This window comes from Astyanax mexicanus, chromosome 8 (assembly GCF_023375975.1).
Source record: "Astyanax mexicanus isolate ESR-SI-001 chromosome 8, AstMex3_surface, whole genome shotgun sequence".
NCBI lineage: Eukaryota > Metazoa > Chordata > Actinopteri > Characiformes > Acestrorhamphidae > Astyanax > Astyanax mexicanus.
The window spans coordinates 43,945,297-43,972,958 of record NC_064415.1 but is presented as its reverse complement, the minus strand read 5'-3'; the positions used below and the strand labels follow the sequence as shown (position 1 = coordinate 43,972,958).

At 39.4% G+C, this 27,662-nt stretch overlaps 1 protein-coding gene across 2 annotated transcripts; it reads left to right on the top strand.

The window, feature by feature from the left end:
* The first annotated feature begins 738 nt into the window (after positions 1-738).
* On the top strand, positions 739-26,151 carry nrd1a (nardilysin a (N-arginine dibasic convertase)). 2 transcript variants are annotated; one of them, XM_022685661.2, is made up of 31 exons: positions 739-988; positions 2,902-3,200; positions 3,533-3,785; positions 4,013-4,094; positions 4,315-4,468; positions 4,678-4,751; positions 5,389-5,484; positions 5,582-5,704; positions 6,307-6,364; positions 6,450-6,523; positions 7,407-7,476; positions 7,602-7,679; positions 9,620-9,740; positions 9,842-9,900; positions 11,122-11,176; positions 11,572-11,676; positions 13,475-13,598; positions 14,731-14,817; positions 14,926-15,045; positions 15,534-15,585; positions 15,699-15,849; positions 15,932-16,059; positions 17,593-17,755; positions 18,347-18,378; positions 18,541-18,679; positions 18,767-18,814; positions 20,662-20,714; positions 20,805-20,888; positions 22,291-22,498; positions 23,875-23,964; positions 25,284-26,151. In XM_022685661.2, exons 2-31 carry the CDS (start codon positions 3,022-3,024, stop codon positions 25,488-25,490), a joined length of 3,267 nt encoding a protein of 1,088 aa, XP_022541382.2. In that variant the 5' UTR covers positions 739-988; positions 2,902-3,021; the 3' UTR covers positions 25,491-26,151. The 2 variants fall into 2 exon arrangements, with proteins under 2 accessions (XP_022541382.2, XP_022541381.2); XM_022685660.2 differs by having other exon boundaries at positions 2,897-3,200.
* Positions 26,152-27,662: the final 1,511 nt, after the last annotated feature.

The window sequence follows — 27,662 nt, the reverse complement described above, 5'->3', positions numbered from 1 at the left end:
CCAATATACCCACACCACCCCCCTGGTTGTCCAGGCTCTGCGTCCACCCCCACATTTAAAAATGCCTCTGATGCCCCTGGTTCTCAGTGCCTTGTTTTAAATATCAGGGCTCTCAGAAAGCTTCTAGTAAAGTGTGGAGCTTATTTTAGCTTGTTAACGGTGTAAAAATTTTGATTTTTTTTTTGCATAGGGAACACTATGCCCCTATCACTGTCATTGTAAGGCATTGTAAGGCTGTTGTGAGCATCGACTAAAAGCTCTGTATTTTAGATTGCTGGGGGTGAACAGAGGTGGGCTATTCACATTTATCATGTTTCACTACAACACAAATTCAATTCACACCGGACTTCTCCTTTAATTGGGACACAGACAGTCGCATTTTTTACCCTTTCCTTTCTATCTTTATTATTGTTTAAAGTTTCAAGTTAATACAAAGAAACCACAATAGAAGACAACATGAAAATAAACATAAGGAAGAAAAGAAAAAAATAAATATTAACGAGGCCAGTAAAAGCTCGTCACAAATTCCTACAGTTTTTAAACTGATGTAAACACTTGACCTTAAAACCAAAATTTTATATTTTTTACCAGACTTTACCTCACATTTGAAATCATTTAGAATTGCTAAGAATAAGAAATGCCAGTCGCACTTTTTTTAACTTCAGCGGAAGAGCGTCTTTCGACAGGCGTTATTTTTCAGCAATCAGCCAATAGGAGAATAATGTGGGAGCACACTACAGCCAATCAGAGGAGAGGGCGGGGTCAGAGAGCGCTGCTAGTAGAGCAGTTTAACTCCGGGTGTGAAACCGGTAGATCTGAGCTCCAGCATCACTGTAATACAGCCCTACTGAGGACCTTCTTTCTCCTTCTCCTCCTGCTGCTGCTGGCTGCTTCTGCTGCTTCTGCTGCTCCTCAGAGTGATCAGCTCCTCTAACTCCACTGAGAACGGAACGGACTGGATCACAGAGCGGACTGTCACAGTGATACAGTGAGTGTTTTGATGCACTGTGTGTATATGTGTGTGTGTGTGTGTGTGTGTGTGTGTGTGTGTGTGTGTGTGTGTGTGTGTGTGTGTGTGTGTGTGTTTATTAGTGCTGTTTAGTTTCTTCGGACTGATGTTGATCAAACGTGGTCTGTCATGCTGCTCTTCCACCACCAAATCAAACGCGCTGTTAATTCTGAGGTAGCCAATCAGAGCGCGCGATGCTGTGGGGCTGGAGTGCTGAAGAAGGTTCCGCTCGCTATTAGACGCCCTGAGTATGTTTATTACAGCTGCAGTTAAACACTGTCACACACTCACTCACTCACCCCCTCTCCATCAATATGTCTGTCTGACTCTGTGCCTGTCTGACTCTGTGCCTGTCTCTCTCTCTCTCTCTCTCTCTCTATCTATCTATGTGTCTGTCTGTCTCTCTCTGTCTGTCTGCCTGTGTTTCTCTGTGCCTTTCTCTCTCTCTCTCTCTCTCTCTCTCTCTCTCTCTCTCTCTCTCTCTCTCTCTCTCACACACACACACACACAGGCTGAGACAGAGAGAGAAAAAGACAGAAAGTAAGACATAAACAGAGGACACAGGCTGAGATGCAAAGACAGAAAGACAGACAAAAAGCAGGCTCTCTCTCTCTCTGCTCTCTGTGTCAGTTTGTCTCTTTTTGCTTCTGTCTATCTCTGTCTATTTGTCTGTCTCTGTGTCTGCTTGCATGTGTCAGTCATTCTCTCTCTCTCGCGCGCGCTTTGCTGCCTGTCTCTGTCTGTCTCTCTCTGTCCATGTGTCTGTCGCTGTGTTTCTGTCTCTCTCTCTCTGTATCTTTGTCCTCTGTTTATATGTTGTATATGTCTTACTTTGTCTCTTGTTTTCTCTCTTTCTCTCTGCCTGACTCTGTGTCTCTCTTTTTCAATTTTTAATTTTTTTTTTTTTCAATTTAAAATAGGTTTATTGGCATGAATTGAAACTAGTGAATATACTAGTTAATATAAGTTAATAGAAGTCTATATAATATAATATAATATAAGTTAATATAAGTCTCTCTTTTTCTCTCTCTATAACAGGTTTATAGAGAATGTTGAGTAAAGTCGTCATGAGTGTCTGTGTGTGTGTGTGTGTGTGTGTGTGTGAGAGAGAGAGAGAGAGAGAGAGAAAGAGAAAGTGAGAGTGTGAGTGTGTTTATGGAAATATTAAATATAAGTGACGTTTACTAAAGAACTGATCTTATCGACTTATGATGATATTGATGATGCCCAGTAATTTACATGATCATTAGAGCCTAAGACAGAAGCGTAACAGCTGATCTTATCGACCAATCACAGGTTTTTCTAACTGACCAGTGATGACCTTCTTTCTAACTGTGCTGTAGTTATGTTGTGCAACATCTCTGAAGAACACTGGCAATGTGCAGTTTAAGAATGTAACAGGGCCTGTTATTACTTAAAAAAATCTAAAATCCAGTGCTTTGCAGAATTTTATTTCAGTTATGTAGAAGCTCTCAAGTGCATGTGTACTAGACTGTATGTGTGTCCGTCAGGACCCCACTGTAGTGAGTGATCAGCATCAGCAGAGTTTTTAAACTTCAGAAATTTGGCAGATCTGTTGTTTACTTGCATTGTCTTTTTTTCTTTGCTTTGAAGTTGAATGCTGTGCCAAGGTCATACACAGATGTCTATCATTTTGGTGACAAATTAATGGAAATTAAATGTTTTTATATCTGTGTTAATTTGTTATATATGTTTTTTGCAAAGTTAATAAATCAATATTTTAAGTAAATTCTGATGTCTTCTGATTCTGGAGTCTCTCCCACAGTGTAAGATAAACAATTTATTAATTAAACAATAGTATGGGATTGGTATCCGGTATTAACCAATATGCAAAGTTGTAATTACATGTCTGTAATTGTGTTTCAGAGCAGGTGGTCAGTATTGCAGCGAGTGTGTTTACCGCGCTAGGTGTCGGTCTGCTCCGGTGCACCACTCGCCATCCTTTCCTGCCCTTCAGCATCAGAACTGCTGGATGTTACAGACTTCCCAGAATGCCCCAGACCAACAAGGCCAAATATGCTGCGGTCAGCAACTCTGCTCAGGCGGCTGGGCAGGACCGAGGGGAGCCAGACTCCCCAGAACAGCAAAGCTCCCAGCAGGACAGCGGCCAGGATGGGAACCAGGGAGATGCTGACATCATCAAATCCCCAAGTGACCCCAAACAGTACAGGTGATGATGATTCACACACTCATTCTGATACACTGGAATACACTACAAGAGGTGCCTCCTATGTGCTAGATATTTTGAGCCTACCCTCTCTCCTTGTGTTCTCTCTCTCTCTCTCTCTCTCTCTCTCTCTCTTTTTTCTCTCTCTCTCTCTCTCTCTCTCTCTCTCTCTCTCTCTCTCTCTCTCTCTCTCTACCTCTTTGGGTATATTGAGCTTACCCTCTCTCACTCTCTGGGTGAGGTATATTGATCTCACTGTGTCCCTCTGTGTCGAGTATATTAAGCTCACCCTCTCTCTCTCTCTCTCTCTCTCTCTCTCTCTTTTTCACTGTTAGGTATATTGAGCTCAGTAATGGTCTTAGAGCTCTCCTGATATCAGACTTCAGCAATGATGGTAAACCTGAGGATGAGGAGGATGAGGATGATGATGAAGAGGAAGAAGAAGAGGAGGAAGGTGAGGAAGAGGAGGAGGATTCTGGAGAGGGAACAGAGGAAGAGGAGGAGGAAGAAGAAGAAGAGCAGGACAGTGACTTTGAGGAACTAAATGACGACATGGAGGAAAAAAAGAAGAAAGGGTCAGAGAAACAGGTCAGTTCAGCAGAGTCACATTTACTCTCTCTCTCTTACATACACACAAACACACACACCCACACACACATATACAAGTTTTTAATGATGGTAGGAATAAATGGATGTTCTTCAGGACAGAAAGTTTCCAAACTTCACTGTTCAAATGGAATTCAACTACATTCCCTTTTTTTTTCATAATCTGTGTGTCTGTGTGTGTCTGTGTCTTTGTGCCTGCGTGCATACAGTCTGCAGCAGCACTGTGTATCGGTGTGGGAAGTTTCAGTGACCCTGATGACCTTCCTGGTTTTGCACACTTTCTTGAGCACAGTAAGTTAATGACAGTGGTATTCTTAACAATAATAATAATAATAATAATAATAATAATAATAATAATAATAATAATAATAATAATAATAATTATAATACAGCTGATGCACTGATTTTTATGCAGTATTATTTAATTACATTGATGGAGGGGTGAGACTCATGCATCTGGGTGCAGCCTATCATTTCATCAAACATTACTTTGTGTGTGTTTGTGTCTCAGTGGTGTTTATGGGCAGTGAGAAGTACCCGAGTGAGAATGGTTTTGATGCGTTTCTGAAGAAACATGGCGGGAGTGATAATGCCTCCACTGACTGTGAGAGAACAGTCTTCCAGTTCGACGTCCAGAGGAAGCGCTTTAGAGAAGCTCTGGACAGGTCAGTTGCTCCTCACACACACTCATCATGCGCACAAACACGCACACATGCAAACACACTTCACACAGCTTTATAAACCAGAATTTAGTATATAATCATTGTGATACTTGTAGTGTACAAATAATCAAGAAAACAATAAGTGAACATGGCCTCACTGTGTTTTTGTGCCTTGCTGGGTTTACTGTGGTTTACTGTTGTTCTTTTTTCAGGTGGGCTCAGTTCTTCATCTGCCCCCTCATGATTAAAGATGCAATAGAGCGTGAGGTGGAGGCTGTGGACAGTGGTGAGTGATCAGATTTACTCTTTTGTTTAACAGTGTGTTTTGATGCATGTATGTAGCTCATTATTCTAGTAACACCTGAATAGTGTTAATAACATTTGTATTCTGAAAATCCAGAAGGTTCTGGAGTTTCTGAATGTTTAGTTTATAATTAATTAATAATGTAAAGTGTTTTACAGTAAAATGCACAGTAAAACAGTTTCAGTACAAGTAACAATAATTGTATTAATATTTGCATCAGTATTAGTAACATTAACAGAGTTAGTATCAGCAACAGTAACAGACCCAACAACAGTACAACACTAGCAGTATATTTAATGTAATAATAGCAGTATCAGAAACATATTAATAACCACAACCATGATATTAAGAACCAGTTACTGTATTAATAACACTATCAGTGTTGGGAAAAGTAACAGTGTTTGTATAATTAGCAGTTTTATTATTCTTAATAGTATCATTAACAGTAATAGTAACAGCATCAGTAATTGGAACAGTATACCTGAACCTCTTTTTTTTTTTTTTTCTCTCTTTTTCTGTCTCTGTTTCGTCTCTCTTTGTCTTTCTATCTGCCTGTCCGTCCACCTGTCTGTCTTTCTGTCGGTCTGCATGCCTGTTTCTCTCTGTCTGTGTATTATAGAGTATCAGCTTGCTAAGCCATCGGACTCTCACCGTAAGGAGATGCTGTTTGGCAGCCTGGCAAAGCCTGATCACCCCATGAGCAAGTTCTGCTGGGGTAAGAGTGTGAAAACCTAATTCTACACACACTTACACACTTGTAGTTTTATAGTGTGGATCATTCTGTTCAAATATTTGTCTTGATCTTTTATCAGGAAATGCAGAGACCCTAAAAACAGAACCAAAGAAGAAGAAGATCAATGTCTACAAGCGTCTGAGAGAGTTCTGGAAGAAGCATTATTCTGCCCATTACATGACCCTTGCAGTGCAGTCTAAAGGTACAACCCTGTCTTAAAATAAATATTGATACATTGATTTTATTGAATAATTCAAGTTTACAGTTAAGGATAATGTGTTTTCACTAAAATTTATTTTATCTCAGTTTAAACCTCTGCTGTCTATGCTCCCTTTGGGCTTCCGTAGTTCAGCGTTACCCTCCTTTTTTATATATTTTTTTGTGCCAGTTTGAAACCAAGCTATGTTGAAGAAATATATAAAAATAGTGACATCATACTGTAAAAATGTACAGCATGTTCTTACTATTTACAACGATATACTTGTTTCTGGTTGCACTTGAACCCCAAAGGAGACATTTATAAGTGTAACCTAAATGAGGGTAAACCTAGTTTTGAAGCATTTCTTTTCATCTGTAGTTAGATTTTTAGTAGGTGGGAAAAATATGATTAAATTAAACTATCAAGTTTTTTTTTAGGCCATATCGCCCAGCCATAATTTGTGCTATTATTGACGTTAATTGTTTGATTGAAAACAACAAAAGCCATTTTTCTTATTTTCTAACTACTGGAATTTATGTGCATCCCAGTTCCAACACAGCATCTGTTATTCAGCTGAGTAAATGTCCTTCTTTTTCTCCTTCTAGAAAAACTGGACACGCTGGAGCAGTGGGTCAGGGAGATCTTCAGTGAGGTGCCCAATAAGTAAGTGTGTCAGGTGCTTTTCTCAGCACTGCATTTTTTACTACAGTTTAATCTCTGTGTTATAATGGCTGTTCTTTGTTCACAGTGGTCTCCCAAAGCCGGACTTTTCTGACCGTCTGGACCCTTTTGACACCCCAGCCTTCAATAAACTCTACAGAGGTAAAGTCACACTTACTGTGGTTGGATGTGAGGTCAGGCATGTCAAATGGTGTTGATGAGCGACTAAATGAGTTCTGTTCTAGATTCTGTACTAATTATGTGACCTGAATAACCCTGTTCACACTTAGAGTAAGTAAGAGTCTTGCTTGCAAACATGCCACGAGTATTGCCTTTATCAGTTAAATTGTTATTGCAGATGGTGAACAGTGTGGTCCCGCATTTGTTTTTATTCTATATGTTCTGGCAGGGACAGTGATGCAGTTCACATGGGCGGGGCTTTGCAGTCGGGTACACATTGAGATGCTGTCCCTTTCACACTACAATAATAATTAGACACATTTGGCTCTATCTTACACCATAGGGCATGTCACAATGCTCATTGCTATCTTACACCCCACAAACAGTCCGTTTTAATAGCGACAGAGCTTACGAATATATACCCTGATGGACATGGGGATCTGGAAGAGAGGTGTGTTTAGGTAAATTTCTGGCAAATTGCTATCTTGGCAACGGAAAACACAGGTGCGCCACTGACTGAATACAACCTAGACAGACGTCATCAGTCAGATATTCATTGCTGTGTTGGCAATGCAGGCACCCCTGCTTGTTTCACACACATAAGGATGCACAGCAGTGCACAAACCCAACTTTTGCAGTAAAATAACATTGCTGTTCCGGTAAGTGACCTGCTCACACATCTTCACAATGTAAATGTGCAGGTCAGTTGCTGAGAAGTGCAGAAGAGCTGCGCCGTTAAAGTACAAATCCGCCAAAGTCAGAGCACACCTGGCTCGTAAAGGGAACAGCAAGTAACACGATAATATTGATACAACCTCCCAACACATGCGTTTGTGTCTTTGTGTGTGTGTGTTTGCATGTACAGTGGTTCCTGTTCGAAAAGTCCATGCCCTGACCATCACCTGGGCGCTGCCACCTCAGGAGAAGCACTACAGGTAAGTTGTGTTAAACCTTTATACTGTAACTATAGATGCATCTTTGGCTTTAATCCTTTTTTTCTTTACAGCTTTGTTTTTCTTTGAGGGATACAGTATATTAAGTATATTATATGTGTGTTTAGGGTGAAGCCGCTGCATTACATCGCGTGGCTGATTGGTCATGAAGGAGCTGGCAGTATCCTGTCTCTGCTGAGGAGAAAGTAGGTGGTGGTTACTCTCTTGCTCTAATGCTCAGCTTCACTTCAGCTATGCTTTAACATTTATTTAGAATCAGTTAATTAAAGTTTTTTTTTTATTAGTGAAAGTAAAACATGGTTTTAGAGAAGCAGAATGTCTGCAGAGAAGAACATGATGGTTCAAACAAGAATATATCACAAACACTGAATTGAAAAAAAAAAAATTTCAAGAATATACTACAACAACAAAATGAAAATTACATTTTATTATTGCATGCAATATGATATGACCCACCCCTAACTGAGATATTAAAAAATACAAGATTTTTTATAAGCTATGTAACAAAAGTCAATGATACGGAATGTAATGATACTAAAAATGCAATCCATATAATCTCCATATATCCAGGATTAAAGTAAAATATATGATACTGGACAAATATAATCTGTATCTAGTAGATATATCATGGGAAATGAGAACAGTGTGAATTTTTCTTTTGATAAAAACTGCAAAATAGTAGTACCCTGATGTGATAATTAGGAGTGGGTGATATGGCACCATATTTCAGGGTATAATATCGTTCACAATATTCCAAAATGCTGGCGATATTATTGCATACAATATGATATGGCACACCCCTAAATGGAAGTCAGTTCTAGTTCATCTGTTTCAGTAGAGGTAGGTGTTAGGGGTTTTGTAGCAAAGTCTGCCACAAGATTGCTGGCTGAATTCTGATTTATAGGTTGTGTGCGGAGGGAAGGCGTGAAGATCCAGTCAGTGGTTGTGGCTTAGAAGGGCTGAGGTTAGGTGGGGAAGTTAATGTGTTTGATGGGGTTCCGACAGCGAGTTTGTGGGGGGGGGTCTGGGATGCCGGACTTCACTATTGAGCCACTGATGAAGGGAGGTGCCTACCTAATGACCCCTGTGAAAAGCTTGCAACGTGGTTGGTGCTTAGAATATGAATGAAGGCAATGTTTTTTTGTTTTTTTTTTTATATCTTTTTCTTGTATTAATTTGTCACATACCTTTTCTCTGAGGGTCTAAGTACTTGGCAGTTGAAGCATTGGACCGTGGACATAGTGTAGATTCTAGTTGAACCTGTATCAGATTATAGCGGTTTCTGTGTTCTGTTCATGGAACCCTAAAGTTAAAATGAGTGTGTAGTCATATTGTGATGAAGTTATATGCTGAGGTTGGTTGTTGGTGAGGTTAAAGGATGTGAGCACAGACTAAGGAGGGTTTTCTATTTGTTATTAGAGTACCTTGTGACAGTATTGGTTAATTCTCGTTGTAGGTCTGGATACTTTGCAGTTAAGGGAATGGACCATAAACATAGTGCTCTGTTTCTAATTCTAGTTGATACTTCATCAGATTTTTGTGATTGTGGCTGTTTGTTGGGTGAATAATACGATTTATCATCTTCCTTATTATGTTACAGTTTTTTGGTTAAAGTAAAACAAGGATTTAAAGAAGCAGAATTTCTGCATAGAAGAACATATTGAAGTGTTGAAGGAGTGCCTGTTTGCACACTATCCTATTAGCACGATATATGATAGAGAAGCATCATTATCCTGTTAGCCCAGTTAATAGAATTGTAATGGAAGTCAGTTCTAGCTAATCTGTTCCAGTAATTTACAGAAATTAATAAAAAAGTATGAAAAAAAGAATCACTTCCAGTGAGTCTTTTATGTACAATAATACAAACAATAATATTGAGTTAAGATCTGGGTAGATTTGCTGTGGTTATTTATTTGATTGATCATCATTTATTTGATCATCTTTGCTCTTTTCTGATTAGTATTATTTTCAGTAAAATTAAGAAATTGATGTATATTTGATTTATATTAAGATTAGTGTTTTTTTTATAATATTCTTTGTATAATATTCTTAAACTATGTTGTGTGTTTCTAATACAAGCATTTTCGTAACGTGTGTGTGTGTGTGTGTGTGTGTGTGTGTTCAGGTGCTGGGCTGTGGCTCTCTTCGGTGGAAACAGCGAGACAGGATTTGATCAGAATGCCACCTACTCCATCTTCAGCATCTCCATCACCCTGACCGATGAGGGCTTCCAGAACTTTTACCAGGTTAGCACAGGGTCAATGTCTCAGACTAGGCCTGATCAATAAAACACTGACAATTACTAAATAATTACCGTGTATGTGTGTGTGTGTGTGTGTGTGTACAGGTAGCTCACCTGGTGTTTCAGTATCTGAAGATGCTGCAGACTCTCGGCCCTCAGCAGAGGTAAACAGCCTAATCCTCCTTTACTCATACACTCCAGCTCTCGTACCTTTGCTCTCACATATCTGCTCTCACAAACCTTCTTTGTTATCAAAACCCTGCTTTCACATATCTTGAACCCCTGCTCTAACATATCTGTTCTCACACCACTGCTCTCACATGTTATCGAAACCCTGCTTTCACATATCTCGTTCCCTTGCTCTCACGTACAGTATATTGTCAAACCCCAGCTCTCACATGTTATCAAAACCCTGTTTTCACATACCTCTTTTCTTTGCTCTTACGTACAATATATTGTCAAACCCCTGCTCTCACATGTCTGCTCTCATACCCCTGCTCTCACATGTTATCGAAACCCTGCTTTCACATATCTCGTTCCCTTGCTCTCACATACAATATATTGTCAAACCCCTGCTCTCACATGTCTGCTCTCATACCCCTGCTCTCACATGTTATCAAAACCCTGTTTTCACATATCTGTTCTCACACCACTGCTTTTTTTTTTTTCTCGAAACCCTGCTTTTACATATCTGGTACCCCTGCTCTCACATACAGTATATTATCAAACCCCTGCTCTCACATTTGCTCTTGAACCCCAACTTTCACATGTCTGCTCTCTCACATGTTCTTGAAACCCTGCTTTCACATATCTTGAACCCCTTCTCTCACATTATCTAAATCCTGCTTTTATATATCTTAAACCCCAATCTCACATACAGTATGTTATCAAACCCCTGCTTTCACATATCTGCTCTTACACCTTTGCTTGTACATGTCTTCTCCTACATATGTGGTCTTACATATGTTTTCACACCTTTGCTGTCACAAATCTGCTCTTACATATCTGTTCCCACACCCATGCGCTAATATTTAAGAGCATATATGTTCGAGCAAGGGTGTGAGAACAGATATGCAAGAGCATATCTATCTGTTTTCTTGCCTTTGCTTTCATATATCTGCTACTACATCTTAGATAAATCTGTTCTCCAAAGCTTGTTTTCATACATGTGCTCTCACACATCGGCTCTCGCACCTGCTCTTGCATATTCGCTCTCAATCCCCTGTTCTCATGTATCTGCTCTCCCACCTCTTACACTTATATGTCTGTTCTGCCATCCCTGCTCTCACATATCTGTTATTACTTTAAGACGGGGTTCAGAATGTTCACTGAGGTCGTGTGATTACTGGATCTCTGATGCTGTTTTGTTTTGCTGTTTGGTGCAGAATCTATGAGGAGATCCAGAAGATCGAGGCCAATGAATTCCGCTATCAGGAGCAGGTCAGATTAGCACAAATGCATCACCATAATGTTTGTGAGTGTGTGTGGTCCTGCAGACTAAGGCACTGCCACTATGATCCGAGGATAGGCTGTTGAAATCCCTGATCATGATGCTTGCCGTCAGCAGCAGGAGTCTGAGGGCACCATGAGAGCACTATAGGTCTCTCATGGTTGGTTGGTGGCACTGTCTCCCCACATCTCTCCCGGAGAGATGTTGGACAGCACAGGCATCTGTTAGCTGAGAGCTGACTGCAGTCCTAATGAGTGGTTTGGGTAATTTGCCTTTTAATAGTGAAGAAAATTGTGGTTAAAATGTGGTTAGAAATAAATGATTAAAAAAGTGTGTGAGTGCATATGGTGTTTGTTTGTTTGCTAAGTGTGTGTTTGTTTTGCAGACCGATCCCATCGAGTATGTGGAAGATGTGTGTGAGAACATGCAGCTCTTCCCTAAAGAAGACTTCCTGACTGGAGATCAACTCCTGTTCGAGTATAAACCTGAGGTACAGTCAGTCACCCGAACCCAGATTCCACCTTATCCTGCTTATAATAACGAGCACTGGAGGTCCACCTTAGTGTATATATCACAGTACCTACATTTAGAGTGTTATTAATGTTCAGCTGAATTATTGATAGGGCTGTCCCTAACGATTATTTTTTAAACGATTATTCTAACGATTATTTTTTTCGATTAGTCGACTAATCTATTCATTGAGAAACATATTTAAATAATTATTTTACGTTTTAAAGCAAACGATAAATTACTATATTTATATATAATAACAACAACAACAACAACACAAGCCTACTAAACCAAACCCCACACTTATAATCACTTACATGTACAGCACGTTGTTTAGATCTATAACGCTAAAAATGGATAAGCTCCCATACACCACAACCGTGTGTTGCACTGTTTTCTGTGACCGCTAGATTTTGTGACCACTGGCAAGTAGTTCTCAGCAGACCGGTGTACTGGCCGATTCGAAACGTGTTCGTTTCTAATGTTTACCCCGACTGGCCAAAACGGTTCAGTTTAGGGCTGAGGGTAAGGTGTAGGTATAGAAAGCTTCCGTTTTGCCAATGAACGCTCATAACCGTGAGCACTGGTCACAAAATTCCGACGGTGACAGAAAACGGTGTAACCCCGCAGCGCCGACGGCGCTAGCTAAAATAACTTAAGGCAGCTAGCTTAGCTAAACACCTGAACTTATGAATAATGCTACTGTTTCTGGAAACTGCGAAATGCCATGCACAAATATAAACCAAAACTGTATAATTTCTGCCTGTGGCAGGTTTAAAACCTTTGGTAGACAGCCTTAAGTCTTTTTAAGGACACCCGCGGAGACCCTGATGTAAACGGTAACTTACTGTGTGACCCTGTTGACATAGTGCTCCTGGATGTTTGCGCTTCAAGTGCTCCTTTTGCACGTATGGCAGAGGACCACATTGTTGCCCTTTTGCGTGAAATGCTCCCAAACTTTAGATGCCCGCTGGCGTTTTTTTGTAGCTGGAGATTGCTCTCCGGAGTCCAAGCTCTCTAGAGCTTAGATTCTCTGCCCGAACCCGACATGACCCGAGGCCCGCCCGTAAATCCGACCCGGGCTCCAGAAAATAGTCCGAGATGTAGGCGTCTGTTTTTTAATTATATTTTTATTAAAAAAAAAAAATAACGAAAACTGAAAGTGAAACTAAACTAATTTATTTATAAGCGCTGTTTTCACTACCGCAGTTCTACAGCGGGGGTGTTGTGCCGATTCTGTCCGCGAAGCGGGAGTCAGATTCAGCAGAGAGTCGGATTCGGCACAAACGCGGCGGCACCCCGCGGTCCGCGGTGTCAGTTGTAAGCGCTCGCGCTAGCCGCAAAATACGGCAGAAAACACTGAGGGAGCTGCAGAATTATGAATGGAGCTCTCACCAGAAAAAGCAAATCTCTCTCTCTCTCTCTCTCTCTCTCTCTCTCTCTGTCTCTCTCTGTGTCTCTCGCACGTGAACTCCTCCGCGTTTGACTTGCAGAACTGTGTTTAGCTGTTCTTAAAAATCATTTTAATTAAATAATAGTTCTATGCTTCTATGTTACCGTGTTAATTAACATAATTCTGATCATATTTCGCTCATTAAAACAGCCCGAAAACAGCCAGTTGGAATTTTTGGGCCCGATCTAACCTCTAATGCGCTCCACAGGCGCCGCCATGTTTACGACGCGCCGACGCACGTTATGCAAATCGATGTATTTTTGTAATCGATGACGTCGATTATGTCGACGCGTCGCCCCAGCCCTAATTATTGATCATGTTTCAGGTGATCTCTGCGGCTTTGAACTTATTAACTCCTGATAAAGTGAACCTGCTGCTGCTCTCCCCGGAGCACGAGGGCCAGTGTCCATTAAAGGAGAAATGGTTCGGCACCCAATACAGCGTGGAGGGTGAGGAGACCTTCAATATTACAATATTACACATTAATATTTTTTTTATATTTTAATTAATTGTTTCTTATATTACACATTCTACATGATTGTTATATTACTTTTTTATTGTAATGGACTATTTACACAAAATCAAATTTTACAAACAGAAAATCATGTCAAGTTTGAAAATACACACGTTAATTCCATTTACAGAGCACAGCAGGAAAAACTTTGCATCTGTTTGGACATGAAATATAGACATGAGTAGGCCTTCATTCTTTTAAAATGTTGTACTTATAATATTTCAACATATTATATGTCTACAATTAAAAATCTAGAATTCAACCAGTTTAAAGGGGACATATTATGCGAAACTCACTTATTGCGTGCTTTTCTATTTCCACTTGGGTCTCGACTGCCTTTATAAACAATCCATCCATCCGTTTTCTGTGAATCAGCTGTAAGAGTTTGGTGTCAGAAATCATTAGTTTGTATGAGCCCTTTAGATGGCTCCCTTATTGTGACATCACAACAAGGAAAATTGCATGTAACCACCCTGCCGACACCCCTCACCACGTGTGATAAACGTTCAGCATAATCATAATCACAAGCAAAAGCTTATTTGGGAAAAAACGTGACAGAACCCTTAAACAGCTCATTCTGAAAGGGAATTAAACTGGCATGAATAGTTGAGAGCTGGTGAGATCTCTGTGTAAAAGTGAGTTTGTGATATTTTTTTTTACTTCATGAACATGTTCTATACAGCTCATAGAGCTACTCTAACTTGCTACTCATATTATACTTGTATCATTGTAGCTGGTTCTAACATTGCACATTCTGTTTCTTTATTTCTAGCTCTTTTATACAGTATGTTACACATCTATAATTCACTTTTATAATGTTATATTGCACAAATATTGTTTGTAATATTATTTGTAATGTTACACTTTTCTAATTCTGTGAATATTACACAATTAATATTACAACAGTTGTAATATTACAACCAGAATGCTAAAAAAGGCCTTAATATTAGAACAAAGAAGAATATTTGTGTAATATCAAAATTAATTCTGGTTTTGGTTGTTTTATACAGAACTGTGATCTTTATGTAAATGTGTGTGAGTGTAATATGTGGTGGGCTGTTCTGCAGATATTCAGAAGGACTGGCAGGAGCGCTGGACTGGAGAATTTGAGTTAAACCCTAAACTTCAACTTCCAGCTGAAAACCAGTTCATCTGTAGGTTCAGTTAATCATTACACTCTGTCTTCTTTTTTTATTATTATTGTTGTTGTTGTTGTTGTTGTTATTTTATCTTAATAATTGATATTATTGTTCTCACTGTAGCCACTGAATTCACCCTAAAGACATCAGACTGTCCTGACACAGACTATCCAGTCAGGATCGCCAGTAATGACAGAGGCTGTCTGTGGTACAAAAAGGACAACAAGTTCAAAATCCCCAAAGGTGTGTATTTTTATTTCTTTTTATTATTATTATTATTATTATTATTATTATTATTATTACTTATTATTACTTATCGTTCATTCATTAAGCAGGATGCACAGGATACACAAGCCACCAATGAATTGTATAATATCACTATTATTGACTTGTTATTGTAGTTAATATTGCTGCTGTTGTTAGTATTGTTATATTGTATTCAGTCAGTGGTGCACCTGTGTTTTTCTTTGACAAGATAGCAATACGCCAGAAGTTTATCTGAACACACCTCACTTCCACATCATCACTCCCATTGGCGTTAATATATTTACAAGCAGTGTTGCTGTTTAAACGATGCATGAGTATGGCGTGAAAATAAACTGTTGACGGGGTGTAAGATGAGCAATGAGCCTCACGACATGTATTGCGCAGCTTGTAAGCGACTTAAATTCTGTAAACCCCAATTGTTAACCTCTCTCTCTCTCCCTCTCCCTCTCTTTCTCTCTCTGCAGCATATATTCGGTTCCATCTCATCTCTCCTGTTGTTCAGAAGTCTCCAAAAAAGTAAAGCATACTTTCTGTGTGTGTGTGTGTGTGTGTGTGTGTGTGTCAGATCTGGTTGTACATGAGATTTCATGTTTATATCACCCTCATCTCTCTCTCTCCCTCTGTATCAGTCTGGTGTTGTTCGACCTGTTTGTGAATATTCTGGTGCACGCGGTGGCGGAGCCGGCATACGAGGCAGATGTTGCTCAGCTGGAGTACAAACTGCTCGCAGGAGAACACGGACTGATCATTAAAGTCAAAGGATTCAACCATAAACTACCTGTGAGTAACACACACACACACACACACACACACACACACCCTCTTTACCCGCTGATTCATGCTGATTGTTTAATGTGTGCAGCTGCTGTTTAATCTGATCGTGGATCACCTGGCAAACTTCTCCGCTGCTCCAGAAGTGTTCTCCATGTTCACAGAGCAGCTAAAGAAAACTTACTTCAACATCCTGATAAAACCAGAGAAACTGGGGAAGTGAGTCGATCTCTTTCTTTCTTTATCTCTTTCTCTCTTTTTTTTCTCTCTCTCTTTCTCTGTCTCTCTGTTCTGAGCGATATTTATTAAGAAACACATGCAAAAGTAGTGTGTAACGTGTGTGTAACACAACATGCCAGACATATTTGCATAGCTCTTGGAATGTTTGTTGAGAAGAGGTACAATCATAACCAAAAGTGTTGGCACCCCTGATTTTTTTCCAGAAAATGAGAACCAATATTTCCCCCAGAAAATTATTGCAATGACATGTTTTGTTATACACATGTTTATTTCCTTGTATTGGAACAACACAAAAAACACAGAGAAAAAAGCCAAAATAGATAACAACAAAAAAATTAACCAGACAAAATTACTGGTACCTTTTCAAAAGTGTCTGTAAATAACTTTTTCAAGCATGTGATGCTCATTTAAACTCACCTGTGGCAGATAACAGGTGTGGGAAATATAAAAATCACACCTGAAACCAGATAAAAACAAAAGGAGAGACGTTGACTCACTCTTGCTTTCTGAACTTGGACAGAAGAGAAACATTGATAAAAGATCAGCCCAAAACAAGTCCCAAAGCTGTCCTGCAGGCTTTTAATGAAAAGTAGAAAGGACACCACTGCTGACACAGAGACAAAATGTAGTTTACCAAAAGAGTAAACCGAAATCCTTCTGGGAAGATGTATTCTGAATAGATTAGAGCTTTTTGGTAAAGAAATAATTCTATTTTTACCAGAAAAAAATAGATGAATATGTTTAAGATCTTAAAAATTCTGTTTGGAGAAAAACCCTTCAAATATGAAAGAACTGCAGAACTTTGCAGAACAAGAATGGCCCGAAACTCCAGTTGAGAGGTGTAACATCTCAACATCTATGTCACATCAACCACTTTCATAATCAGTGTCATTGCACACTGCACTTTGCTCTGTTAATTATTTAATGAACATTAGCAACATCTACTGCACTGCTCTGTTTACAGATATATATCTTACCTTGTATAGTACGTTTTTATAGCCTTATATATATATATATATATATATATATATATATATATATATATATATATATATATATATATATATATATATTTGTTTTTTTTTTCTCTCTCTATTCTTCTGTGTTTCAATTTATGTTTGAATCTGTTTCTTATTGTATTGTGTTGTTGCTGCTGGATGCCTAAATTTCCTTCGGGATAAATAAAGTATCTATCTATCTATCTATCTATCTAAGAAGATTGTGGATGGTTATATGAAATGATTTTTAGTTATTTTTTCCACAGGGCGTGCAACCAAATATTAAGTTAAGGGAATTAATATGTATATGACAAAACCTGTAATTGCAATAATTTTCTGAGAAAATACTCAATTTTGTGGAAGAATTTCAGGGGTGCCAACGCTTTCAGCCATGTCTGTAGAACCTCTTTATGTTTCTCTTTCTCTCCCTCTCTAGTGGCTCGCTCTTCTCTACTCACTCTTCACTCTAGCTGCTGGGGTTGATGTGTTGTGTGCTGGTGTGTGTTGTGTGCAGGGACGTGCGTCTGCTGATTCTGGAACACTCCCGCTGGTCAATGATCCAGAAGTACCAGGCTGTGGTGGAGGGGCTGACTGTGGACGAGCTGATGGAGTTTGTGAACAGTTTTAAACGGGAGCTGTACGCTGAGGGTCTGGTTCAGGGAAACTTCACCAGTGTGGTGCGTAACAACACACAGAAGTGTGGGATCCTATAAAGCTTTTTAATCTGACATACAGTTTTTCTAATAGGAATAAACCAGTATGGATACCTAGATACAAATACTCAACTCCATGTACTATGCTTTACCTGAATGTCAGAAGCATCGTCTAAGCAAGCAGTTAACAACACCATAACAACCACCTGGAATATCATAGGAACCCCATTGCAACCCTTTACCAACCACAAAACTATCAACACTATAACACCTTTGATACCGTAGCAACTTTATAGCAACCACCTGTAATTCCATTGCAACCACTTACTAACACCACATCGACCATCAAGCATCCATTTCGCAACCACATAGCAAGAACCTAAATAGTGCCTGGATGTTGTACGCACTGAATTTGTGCAATCATCCTGTTTCCTTCCTGCTTAACTTTTCTAGTTGATGTTTCTCACTTCCGTTTATTTTTGTGTTCAGAAAAGAAGAACTAGGCAGAGTGAGATTCTGCTGCTCTCTCTTTTTCATTCTGATCAGCTGATGATTTTACTGAAAGCAGTTTAAGCATTAAGAGTGTAATGATGTTCTTTGTGTCTCTCTGTGCAGGAGTCTGCAGAGTTCCTGAAATATATTACAGAGTAAGGATCTAAATATTGTTTTTGTCTATCTGATTATTAATATTCTTTAAAGTCCCTGGAACACCAGAAATGTTTGAGTTCCTAAAAATCAGCTGATCAGAGGGAGAATGTTTTATTTATCTGTGTGTTTGTGTGTGCGTGTGTGTGTGTAATGTATTTCAGAAAGCTGCAGTTCCAGAAGCTGCCAGTAGAGGTACCTGTTCTGTTTAGAGTGGTGGAGCTGCCACAGAAGCATCATCTGTGTAAAGTCAAATCCCTCAATAAAGGAGATGCTAACTCTGAGGTCACAGTTTACTATCAGGTGACTGAATGGTGCCAGACAGACATTAGTGCACATTAGTACAACAAAGGTTTGTTTCGTTTACAATGTTTTTTATTTCCTCTGCAGTCTGGACCGAAGAACCTCCGTGAACACACACTAATGGAGCTGCTGGTGGTGAGTCTGAACCTGTATTTACCAGTACTTTAACTTCTATCAGTATCATCCCATTTAATCCTGTCCCTGATGCTCATATTAATGAAGGTCTGTATTTGAGGGCTGGTATATGATGGTTTGTAGATGAGGAGCTGTTGATGAGGACATGTAGATCTGGATCCCACAAATGAGGAACAATATCTGGAGGGATAGAAAAGAACATATACTTTAGGACTTGTAGATGAATGACCTGTAATTAATGTGGACCTGTGGATAAGGAACCATAGATAATGAACAGTATGTGAGTACTAAATGAGGGCTATGAGAAGAAGACCTGTATCTAGGCGGGGTAGATAAAGACCAGTATCTGAGTGCTTCTAGATGGGGACCTGTAGCTAAAGGCTGGTAGATACGGACCTGTAGCTAAGGAGGGCTAGATGGAGACCTGTAACTGAAGGTTGGTAGATGGTTAACTGTTGCTAAAAAGGGGTAGATAAGGACCTGTAACTGAAGGCTGAAAGATGGGGACCTGTAGCTAAGGAAGTGTAAATGGGGACCTGTAACTGAAGACTGAAGGATGGGAACCGGTAGTGAAGAAGGGATCAATAGGGTCTCCGTAACTGAAGCGGTAGATGGGGGCCTGTATCTGAGGGCTGGTAGATGGGGGCCTGTATCTGAGGGCTGGTAGTTGGGGACCTGTAGCTAAGAAAGGGGTAGATGGGGACCTGTAGCTAAGAAGGGCTAGATGAGGACCTGTAGCTAAGGGCTGGTAGCTGGGGTCCTGTAACTGAAGGCTTCTAGATGGGGACCTGTAACTGTAGGCTTCTAGATGGGGACCTGTAGTTAAGAAGGGGTAGATGGGGACCTGTAACAGAAGATTGGTAGATTGGGACATGTAGCTAAAGAGGGCTAGATGGAGACCTGTAACAGAAGGTTGGTAGATGGTAAACTGTAGCTAAAAAGGGGTAGATGAGGACCTGTAACTGAAGGTTGGTAGGTTGGTACCTGTAGCTAAGAAGGGGTAGATGGGGACCTGTACCAGAAGGTGGGTAGATGGGGACCTGTAGCTAAGAAGGGGTAGATGGGGACCTGTACCAGAAGGTGGGTAGATGGGGACCTGTAGCTAAAAAGGGGTAGATGGGGACCTGTATCTGAGGTCTGGTAGATAAGGACCTGTATCTGAGGACTGATAGATGGGGACCTGTATTTGAGGGCTGGTAGATGGGGACCTGTATCTGAGGGCTGGTAGATGGGGACCTGTATCTGAGGGCTGATAGATGGGGACCTGTATCTGAGGGCTGGTAGATGGGGACCTGTATCTGAGGGCTGGTAGATGGGGACCTGTATCTGAGGGCTGGTAGATGGGGACCTGTATCTGAGGGCTGGTAGATGGGGACCTGTATCTGAGGGCTGGTAGATGGGGACCTGTATCTGAGAACTGGTAAATGGGGACTTGTAGATGATGGTTGCTAGATGTGGACCTATATCTATAGGCCAGTAGATGAGAAAATGAAAACCTGTATATGAGATCTGGTACATGAGAACCTTTAGGTGAGGGCTAGTAGGCGGAGACCCATAGCTGAGGATATGTAGATGACAGTTGGTTAATGGGAACCTGCAGATAAGAACATGATGGCTGGTAGATGAGGACTGATATATATTGGCTGGTAAATGAGGACTGATATATGATGGCTGGTAGATGAGAAATGATTTATGATGGCTGGTAGATGAGGACTGATTTAGGAAGGCTGGTACCTGTTGAGTGAAATGTTAAATGAGGACCTTTACCTGAGAGCTGGTAGATTAGAACCTGATTCTGAGATTGCGGATAAGGACCTGAAAATGAGAATCCAAACTGTGTGTTTCAGATGCACATGGAGGAGCCGTGCTTTGACTTCCTAAGGACCAAAGAAACATTAGGGTAAGTGTGTGTCTTGTACAGGGATTTTTTTTTACAGTAAAATCAGTACAAGTCTTTATGCACTTTATGTATGTGTGTATTTTTCTTCAGGTATCACGTGTACCCCACCTGCAGAAACACCTCAGGAATTCTGGGGTTCTCTGTTACAGTGGAGACGCAGGCCACCAAGTTCAAGTGAGTTGACCGTTTTAGAGCTGGTAAAGTGCCGCCGGTTTCAGTCCAAGTGTAAACAGTTCTGTTTAATAATAATGCAGCTAATGCTCAGGTGATCACATAGACTAGTAGAGTAATATATCCACTAGTGGATGCTGTGGTCAGTGTGAAATAGTAAGAAGTGAGAGGACAGTGGTAAGCAGGAGGTGAAAAACTGTTTAATAATTAAAATTGAATTGATTTAATTCAAATGGAATAATAAACTGTGGTAAAACTTTACAATAAGGGTCACAAATAAGGGTCAATTTAGTGCAGCTGTCAGTTGACAGCCTATAAGGCGTCTTTCTTTTAAACTTAACAACCTTAAGATGTTTATCTTCTTGCACAGTTGTGCTTCGGGGCCTCCCCCTAATTTTTCTGTTCTTGTTAGAGCCAGTTTGTGTCACTCTTCGAAGGAAGTAGTTAACAGCATGGGAAGATATTTTTAGTTTCTTGGCAATATCTCACATTGAGTAGCCTTCCTTCCTAAACAACAATGTAACAATGCACTGACGGGTCCCTAAAGAAAGTTGTTGCCTGTAAGCAAGCCAACAACTGCGTGTGTGTGTGTGTGTGTGTGTGTGTGTGAGGATACTCACAGCAAAGCAGCTCTTTAAACGCACTGAGGAGAAATAAACTATAAATCGGAACCATAAAAAGCCATTCTGTGGCTCTTAGTTGATGTTTCTTTAGCTCAGATCTTACTAAAGGAACTGGAAATGTATTCAGTGGAACAACAAAGAACTTTTAAGCAAGTTTATAGTTGCAGACCTATTTTTAATGTTGGAATAAAATCGTGCTATATTAGTAAAGTAGAGTTCCAGCATTATCCTTTCATCTTAATCCATTGAGATGATGACCACAATTAGATCACATTCCCAAATTGGTCACAGCAGAAGTCTTAGTTGCTGGAAAGCGTAACAAAGCTTGATAAAGCAAGAGTTTCACCACAGCACGTCTCATCTGGGTCTTGTGTCTGGGTGTCATGCTCAGTGGGAGAATCGATTAGACTCAAGGGTCCTTTTTGGAAGGAATCCAGTTGTCTCAAAAGAAAGAAACCTGGCAGCTGTCCGATCTATAGCGATGTGCTAACAGAGATAACAATTTAACAACTTTACTTGCTTTTGACTGCTGAGGGGCTGCAGAATATGGCAGAGTGCCTGTCAGCAGTGTAACTCGGAGCAGCTGGTTGTGTACATTGGATTTTACGTGGATGACGTATTCATGTGCATGCAATCAGTGTCCTGCAGGAGTTCTGTATCTGTACTTGAAGGGAGGAACCTGTTAATATCTACTTGGGTAAAAAATAAGGGTTCTCTTTATCTAACTCTAGATTGTGTTTTTGTGTGTGTGTGTGTGTGTGTGTTTGGGGGGGGGGTTATAGTACAGAGCTGGTGGAAATGAAGATCGAGGAGTTCCTGCAGAGTTTCGGGGAGAAGCTGTCCAGTCTGAGTGACGAGGCGTTCAAAAGTCAGGTGACTGCTCTGGTGAAGCTGAAGGGCTGTGAGGATACACATCTCGGAGAGGAGGTCGACCGGAACTGGACCGAAGTTCTGACCCAGCAGTACGTCTTCAACCGACTCAACCGGGAGGTGAGACTTTGAGTTTGTATTTTTTTTTTATTTAATGTCTCTTAATGTGTTTAAGAACATCAGTTAATATACAGTGAATAGCTTTTGAGTAATGTTCTAATCCAGATTAGGCAAGAACTGCTCAACTAAGTAAAGAAAAAATACTTTTAAGAAATGAGGATAAACAATTTCAAGAACTTTAAGAAAGCATCCTAAACTGTAAAACGCTCACTGCATTATAAGGCACATATTAATGAACGTTAAATTTTATACACAAGGCTCTGGATAGTAAAGCGCATTAAGTGACACTAGTAAAGATGCCTACATCAGTGTGAGCAAGGGTGTCGCCATGTTTCCCTTCTAATAGGGAATCTAGGGGAAACACACAAGTAAACAAAATTGTAATTCTTATAAAAAACATTTTCTTTTAAAATCAAATGAGCACTGGATGTTAATCTACACAGATTTCTCTCCTGAAAACTGTTTATTTAAGAGAGTAAAGCGCTTCTGTTTATTCACAGTAAGCTTAGGTTTCAGTGTTTTGTCTAACGGTGGGTTAAAACGGGACATAAAAATCCGATAGCGCTAGACTGAGTAACCCTGAGAGTCCCACGTAGCTTGTTTTTATACAGTATAAACGAGTTATACTGAACAGAGTTGTTCTAAACATGAAAGAGGGTATCATATTCACAGTCTGTTATTTTCCTGCTTCACATAATGCTTTTATAGTATTTTATATGATGATTTATATGAAGTACTGTAATTTATGAAGAAAGGAATCAAATTATTCTTTACATTAACTTCATATTAAAGTTAGTACGATTTTCCTCTAATGTGACATTACAGTTTATTCTCCTACATCAACAGTTTCTACCTTTAACTTAATGATGTAATAGAGCAACAGCATTCTGTAGTGTGTAGCCATGACAACAGAGCAAAAAATGGATTTAAAATTTCTCAACTTTATGCGAATAAATTATGACGAAGTGAAACGATACTCTAAACCAATTGCCCCAACAAATTCTTTGATTCAATTATAGCCAAAATTCTGCTCCTGTTTTCAACAGTATGGTTCTGAACACAGAAGGCACTTTAGAAGATTCTTCTGCTTTACTTCTTTTCTAGTTTATATGAGGCACTGTTACACAAATATATTGACAATTTGGAAATATGAAATAAAGTTAATAATGATACATTTTATCGTAATTTATCTTACAATGGGTTGGCCACTCAATAGGTATTTTGCTAGATTAGCCAGCATGCTAATGGTAGCCACCCAGTGCTTTCCTACACAAGCAGCCTCAACATGACCTGGTGGTTTAAAGGTTAAGTCAGGCAAAAGAAAAGAAGCACTACAAATCTTCACATTACTGACATTTAAAAGTTTGTGTTCACAGATTGATGCTCTGAAGCTGATGACCAAAGCTGAGCTGGTGAACTGGTTTATGGAGCACAGAGGAGAAACGAGCAGGAAGCTCAGCATACACGTAAGACATTCAAAGACTGATTTATTGTTCTGTGTGAAATCTGCACCATAGCTTGGCACCTTCCCAGAAATGTAACTATGGGCTGGACACACACAGACAGCAGCAGCTGTGATTGGTCTGTCAACCTTTGTGTTCCGGCCTACACATTCCCGCCTTCACAGTTGAACTACAAAGTGATGCAGACAAATGAACACGTGTATAAACATGCACAGCTGCGTGCCACTCGTGCAGGTTGTGCCATATACTCAGTCCTGATTAGACACCAGCCTTAAAGGAGAAATCTGGTGTGAAATGGACTTGGGGTGTAGTTAAACGTGTACAAACTTTAGTTGAATATCCCACCTTCGTTTACCTCCAGCATTCTAAAATACAGTGCTTTTAGCAGATGCTTCCAACAGCCTTACAAGGATAGTGATTGGGGCATACTGTTGGCCTTGCAAACATGTGTCAGAGAAGGCATGTGTTAGTCTACACCCTCCTGATGTGTTGGGGGCATAGTGATAGGGGGAGTCCTAATGAGTAGGTTGTGTAATTGGCCTTGTACATTGCAGAAAAATGGGATTTTTTTTAACATAAAATAAAAATAAAAACACTCTTTATACACACAGCCCCTTCCACGTAGTTCTCCAGGTTCTGCCATCTTGATGGTCTTGATAAATCAAAAGACGAGCATAAACGAATATGAAGGATAGGGGAACAAATAGCAAAATATTCATGCATTTCCACAGCCTTATTTTTGCATTCTTTTCCCCTATCCTTCCTATTCCTATTCATTTCAAGATAGCAGCATCTCATTCTACCATTGAAGTGTGGAGCTACTTTGAGTTAATGTTAATGGTGTAAAAAAATGCTATGCCCTTATCACTAGAGCTGTAAGCCTGTTGGGAGCATGGGCTAAAAGCTCTGTAATTCAGAATACTGGGGTGACCAGAGGTGGGCTATTTGACACAAGTTTGTACTCACTATCATGTTTCACTAGACATTTCACACAGGATTTCTCATTTAAGCCATTGCTATTGTAACATTCTTCCATTACGGTGGTCTGTGTGAATTTGAGAAGGAAAGGATTAAAATCCATTACATTTGCTTTGCTTTTATTCAAGTTATTAAACATGCTTTTTTAAAACACTAAGTTTGTTACAAACTACTGAGGTACAGCACTCAGTTTGTAAAGAAAAAACAGTGCACTGCAGTTTGTAGCTTAGACTTAGAGCTGTTATGCAGATTTGTGCTGTAACTTGAATATCTTGTAGGTATATTAATATTTACTAGTACAATATAAGAATAATCTAAGTCTATATTTGTGTGTGTTTGTACAGGTGGTGGGTTTTGGCGTGGAGGAGAATGACCCCCCTGCAGCTGAGGGAGAAGAAGGTGGGGCCAGTAATGTCTCTCTGTACGGAGAAGTGTCCAAACTCACCTTCCTCCCTCCATCAGACACACTGAGCACAGCCACGCCCATCACGGACATCATTGCTTTTACCTCTTCTCTCAGCCTCTACCCCTACCACAAGATCCTCAAATAAACAGCGCAGCGCTCACAGACTGCCAGCGGGCGGCGCCAGCACAGCATTTAACAACAAATAAACAATTAACATTTCACACACTTCTACTGTGAACTCTTGAGCAGGTTACTGTTGAGTGAGGTGTGTGTGTGTGTGTGTGTGTAAGGGGAATTCATTGCTTTATTTCTTTGCATTTATTGCATTTATTTGGACTTTTAGCAAACAGAAGAAACACCACTCTGTTATCAAAGCAATAAAATCTGCTTCCCACCAGTTTGCACAGAGAATTTTGAAGCTATATTAGAACTTACTAGCGTGTTTATCTCTGTTCCTGTAATCAACCCTATTACTGATCATTACCACATGATCTGGGGAGATCAGGATAAACTTGAACTCTATTTAGCTTTTCTTCTCTGAATTTTGCATTTCACTTTAAATGAATTAACAGCTAAATTAACCACCAATGCTCGTAGCTCCAGTGCTTACTGGTGGGGTGTAAGTTTTCTTACACACTTGCATGATGGGAGGGGTGATTTAGGTGAGAGTGAGTGTGTGTGTGCTGTGAGAAAATGTATAATGACACCATTATTGTTGTGATTTATTATGCTGATGAACATGATGATGTCACTGTGCTTTTAGCACTGAGAAATTTCCTTCTGTGAATAAACTGATATTAAACCCAGGCCAGACTGCACTGTGGTTATTTTGAGATATTATTTTATTATGATGAGATACTAAGTCATTATTTTGAGATACAATGTCATTATTGTGAGACATTAATTCATTATTTTGAGATACTAAGTCGTTATCTTAAGATGCTATCATTATTTTGAAATACTTTGTCGTTATTTTAAGAGACTAACTTATTTTCAGAGACTAAGTGGTTCAATTCATCATCATGTTATTTTACAATAATAAATCATTATTTTGATATACAAAGTCATTATTTTGATGTATAAAGTCGTTAGTTTTAGATACTATGTTAGTATTTTTGGCTACGTCAGTATTTTGAAATACTAAGTTGTTATTTTGAGATAAAAAGTCATTATTTTGAGATACTAAATCAGTATTTTGAGAAACAAAGTCATTTATTTTGAGATACTAAATCATTATTTTAATAGACTAAGTCATTATTTTTAAGATACTAATATGTTGTTTTGAGATTCAAAGTTGTTATTTGGGGATACAACGTCGTTAATAAAAGATACTAAGTCAACAAAGTCAGCAAAAAAACATTTCGTGGCAAAAAAGCCACTTTGTGTTTTAAAATGATTTTATTTCAAAACAACAACTTAGCATTAGAAAAAAATGGGACAGCATCTCAAAAAACACTTAGCATTTTAAAATAAGATAGCAATTCCCTTAATAATGAGAAAATAAATAAGAATAAGCTTCCATAAAAATGAGTACATTTTGAGGAGTAAACAGGTCTGTGATGTAAGCAGGTATAAATGGGTCTGTGGTGGAAAGAAGTCTGTACTGTGAACATATGTAAACTGTTGGGCAGTGTGAACGCATCTATGTAAACGGGTGTAAAAGGTATAAATATCAGTCTGGTGTAAACAGGTCTGTGGTGTGAACAGTGTCATTGTCTGTTTTATTTCTAGAGCACTTTACTGCTGTCCAATAAGTTAAGCAAAAGACAAGATAGAAGAAACAAAACCGCAGTATAAATAACATGACAATAAGATAAAAATAAGCATATCAGCAGCTTTTGTTTTTAATTAAAAATCAAAGATAAAAATGATACCTGGATTAAACATAGATTAAACATGTAGCAGTCATTTATTTCATAGTTTAGGGGATATGACTGCAGATTTTAGCCTGGACCACCAGAAACAGCTGATCAGCAGATCTGAGTGACCTTAATGACTATTTGGTTGTATCAGAGAGAACGACTGGAGCCCATCATTTACTGAACAGTGAATCAGTGTAGAAGAAATATCTCCTCTTGTGTGTTCTCGTTAAAAGAAAAACTGCAGCATTTTGGACCAACTGTAGTCCTGAAATAGGATCTAACAAATACAAACATAATGGTACATTAGCCAAATCTGGACAAGGTGAAAGAAGGTATCATTAAAAGATACACAGGACTTGGATAAATTCCTTAAGTACACTAGATTACACTAGAAGATCTTATGTTCTTACAAAAGAACACAACTGAAGGTCCACAAGAGGATACAAAATTGCCAG

What these genes read in the sequence shown, in the direction of transcription:
- nrd1a (XM_022685661.2), top strand. Translation starts at nt 3,022, where the DNA reads ATGCCCCAGACCAACAAGGCCAAATATGCTGCGGTCAGCAACTCTGCT. An exon ending in GGTGGAGGCTGTGGACAGTG is followed by an intron (nt 4,752 to 5,388) that starts GTGAGTGATCAG and finishes TGTGTATTATAG; the next exon opens with AGTATCAGCTTGCTAAGCCA. An exon ending in CTGTCTCTGCTGAGGAGAAA is followed by an intron (nt 7,680 to 9,619) that starts GTAGGTGGTGGT and finishes GTGTGTGTTCAG; the next exon opens with GTGCTGGGCTGTGGCTCTCT.